The sequence below is a fragment of the Mustela nivalis genome, assembly GCF_964662115.1.
Source record: "Mustela nivalis genome assembly, chromosome: 5".
Lineage (NCBI taxonomy): Eukaryota > Metazoa > Chordata > Mammalia > Carnivora > Mustelidae > Mustela > Mustela nivalis.
Window position 1 is genome coordinate 20,047,073 of NC_139024.1, and position 3,831 is coordinate 20,050,903.

Below are 3,831 nucleotides of genomic sequence, written 5' to 3' on the forward strand. Positions count from 1 at the left end.
AGTCCCACATCGGGCTCTCTGCTCAGTGGGGAGCCTGCTTTTCCCTCTCCCTCTGCCCCTTCTCCCACCCCCGCTCATGCTTGAGTTCTTTCTCTCTCTCTCTGAAATAAATAAAATCTTTAAAAAATAATAATAATAACACATTCTATAAGCAACGCCCAGAGCTAAATAGTCAGTGTGAATGATCACCTTTAATCCTCACAACAATCCTAAAAGTTGGGGCTTCCGTGTTTTTAACTTATTTTTTCATTGTGGTTGGCAAACGACGTTAGATTCGTTTCAGGTGTGCAACATGGATGATTCGACAATTCTGTACATTGCACCATGCTCACCCACGTAAGTGTAGTTACCGTAAGGTCGGACTTCTTATTAATCTGTCTCTACTGAGTAAGAAACTGAGGCACAGAGAAGTTAGAGAACTTGTCCAAGATCACATAACTGAAAGAGGCAGGAGTCAGATGTGAAGCCCGGGAAGCTGGCTCTGAGTGATGTCTCTGACAGAAGGCAAGCCAGTGAGCCGGGAGAGGAGGGAAGTGGGAAGGTGGCTCAGAGAAATTATTCTAATTGACCCATTTAGCCTCTGCAGGATTTATGACCAGAATGATCTCACTACGGTTTAAGAGAACCATCCCGGTGCCTGTGCGGAAAGTGTACTCTGGGAAGGCAACGGGGAGCGAGGAAGTGAGGAAGCTGTCACACTGGCCGGAATGGAATGTGTGAGAGACTTGTGTTAGGTCTGTAGCAGCAGAAATGCTAGAAGTCGGAAGTGTGAAATATTTTGCAAAAGGTAAATACCAATTGACAACAGAATGAACTTGCGTACCCAGTCCCCATCAAGATTTCCCCCTGGGGCCACAATATTCAATCAGACAGGAGAACGGAACCAGGTCAATCATCGGCCACTGGCATTTTCCCCTAATGATTGATGAACTAAAAAAATCATTTGGGTCCTTCAGCTGGGATGAAGGGAAGCTTGGAACTTAAATCTCCATGAGGAAGAGACAGAAAGTCCCTCGAAGCAAACAGCCCTTGAGAGAACCTGAAATATACAAATATAACAGAAGCTGTCACCTCCAGTCCTAGGGAAAGTGGGGCTGCCTTTTCTTTGGCATTCTGAAACACAAGAAGGGGTCTGGAAACCTAGCGCCTACCCCACATGTTCAAACTGCTGTTCTTAACCTGTCGGAGAGATGTATATCAAATGTGTGTGAGCCCAGCATTTTTTTCCAAATAAAATATAATAAAAGCAAAAATTATTGTATATTGCTCATCCTAAGTGATATTTCGGGAAACTTTTGTTTCCACATTATTAGAACCTGTTAAGGGGGGTTGGGGAGATGCAGGCCCCAAGTTAGAGCAGAAGGAGGAGGCCTCTGAAATAAAATCATAGGGATCAAAAGAAAATATGGGGGGGGGGGTACCAAAAATCAGATTGTTCCCCCACACCGGTGAGAGCTGGAAAGAAACAAGAGATGGCAATTCTGTGTTTCTTTGGAACTGAAGTGCAAAGCAGATTCCTGAACATGTCCCAACCCAACCCTTCCAGAGCAGATGTCACCTCAGAACTGGCTGACTCAGTAAATTAGAAAAAAAAAAAAAAAAAAAACAACCCACAATCCTAAAGGACCTGAATAGTTTGAAAAAGAGCTATGATGAGCATATGAGACTCGGATATGGAAACTGCAGTCTGAGACTATGTGCATGTGGTTGGGGGGAGGCGCGCAAGCTTCCGCTGGAACGTGAAAGGTGGACCAAACAGAACTAAACACGAAAACATCAAACATTTCAGAGATATAATGGCAAAAAAAAAAAAAAAAAAAAAAAAACCTAAAATTCTAACACTAAAAAATAAATTCAAAAGGAACCTGGAGAACATTTTTTGGTGAGTATCTATTTACGAGTTGATGCCGTTGATAAGAATTCCTACAAAATTCAGCTTCAGTGGCCTGAGACTGGAAGATGTTCTTTCCTGCCAGAAGGCGGGTTTTGCATGCACAGCAGCACCTGGTAGGTGGAAGGGCGGGGGTCCGGTCTTCTCAACAGTCATTTCCCTCATTACATAACTGATTCCAGAAGGTTTGGAATCTTAGCAGCTTGACATTCTCTGAGCCTTTTGGCACCTTCCTGCCTGCTATACACAACACACTCCTTTGACAGCTCCACAAAAGGCCAAGGACGGAAATGGGCAAAGGAAAATTCCCATTAGAACAAACATGAATCACCATCAACTCTAGCGATCTCTAAGTCCTGTCTTTCCGCTGTGTTTGGGAGAAAATAAAAATGAGAAACATCATTCTTTCCTAGAACTTTGGTCTCTCACTGAAACTTCATGTCAAAATATTTTACACTGATTGTTTCATTCTTTTCCCCTTAGATAGCTGTCATTATTAGGAATTTCATCATAGAAAAGGCATGAAATAATGAAAAAAACATTGTTTCTACTCACAAAATATTTTATTTAACTTACAATTTAAAATTTCCCATTGTATTTAGTACAAAATAAATGCACAGCTCTGTCTAATCGTCACAACTGTTTGGCTGAGAAATTTGGCCCCACTTGAAGACTAGGAAAACTGAGGCTTGGAGCACTTAATAACATCCCCTAAAATCCCGTAGTTCTTTAGCTACAAAGTCTATAAAATGTAGCCTAAAAATTGGTTAGTTGCCATGTCTACAAAATCTCTTCTTACAAATCTTTCTACTATAGTACGTTTTCTCTCCCTGGGTCATTCTGACATTTCTCAGGTTAAAGGTCTCCTTCATTCACCTCCGAGAAAGCTGCTAGAAGTGCTGAGTTTCTCATGAACAGATTTTCAGGGAGGCACCCCTGTCGCCTTCTCTAGGCAACTCAGGACAGAAGAATGGACGCAAAGGCTCCAAACATGAGAGACAACTATATGTATAGATGAGGGCATTTTCTCTAGTATCAAAAAATTTGAGTTCTTCCAATTCAACATCTAAAAAAATCCCTACGTGGCTAAGTTTGGGGCTTGCAGGAATTCTGATTTCTGGGTTGGAGCTGGTACAGATTGTTCCTGCCTTCAGGCTGATCAACCAGAAGCCGTGCTCGACAGAGAAACTGCCCTTCCTCTTTCTGTCGACGGATTCCTTACAGATCCCCAGAGTCCACTGCTTCCCGTCTCCCACCTCGACCTCCCAGTAATGGCAGCCAGAGGAGAAGTATGGTGTGCCCAGGACACAGGTCAGGTAGGTGAATCTCTGGGGATCTTCCACTGCGTTGTGGCAGATCTTCCCACACCAAACATTCCTTAGGTCATCAGAGAGGACAAGGAAGGGGTTGGCAGTGCTTCTATCCAGAGTCATATCCTCCCGGAATCTCAGCAACTCTTGGCTCACGTGCAGACTTTTCATCAGTAGGCCACTGTGCTGTCTGATCAGAAGGGACAGTGCTCTGATTTGCCATTCCTCCAAAGGGGGGCTCTCAGTTACCCCTCGACACATGGGGCAGGTCAATTTCAGATCCATGTGTTCTAGCATCCATCTCTGCATGCAATGAAAGCAGAACACATGATCGCAGGAGAGTAAAATGGGACAGAAGAAAATCTCCAGACAAACTGGACAGGTCACCTCCTCTTGCAGACTTTGGGCCATGGTCCCGGTGAAGGTCACTCCTTGACAGTGAACTGAGCTGAAGCAGCCCTTTATAAGCTTCTGAAAGTGATCAGGAACCTTCTGTACACAATCTGTTCAATAATCAGGATATACCTAAATCCAATACAAAAATTAAATCATATAAATCTTTCTGTAGTTTATACAGCAAAGTAGCACAAAGTCACCAGAGAATCATAGTAAAAGCACTATCTGTGAGAA

The 3,831-nt window shown here is 43.3% G+C and overlaps 1 protein-coding gene across 1 annotated transcript; it reads right to left on the reverse strand.

Moving 5' to 3' along the window:
- Positions 1 to 2,799: 2,799 nt before the first annotated feature.
- Positions 2,800 to 3,612, reverse strand: RFPL4B (ret finger protein like 4B; the record flags this gene model as incomplete). The annotated part of the gene is made up of 1 exon (XM_082729847.1): positions 2,800 to 3,612. One exon carries the CDS (start codon positions 3,610 to 3,612, stop codon positions 2,800 to 2,802), a length of 813 nt encoding a protein of 270 aa, XP_082585973.1.
- Positions 3,613 to 3,831: the final 219 nt, after the last annotated feature.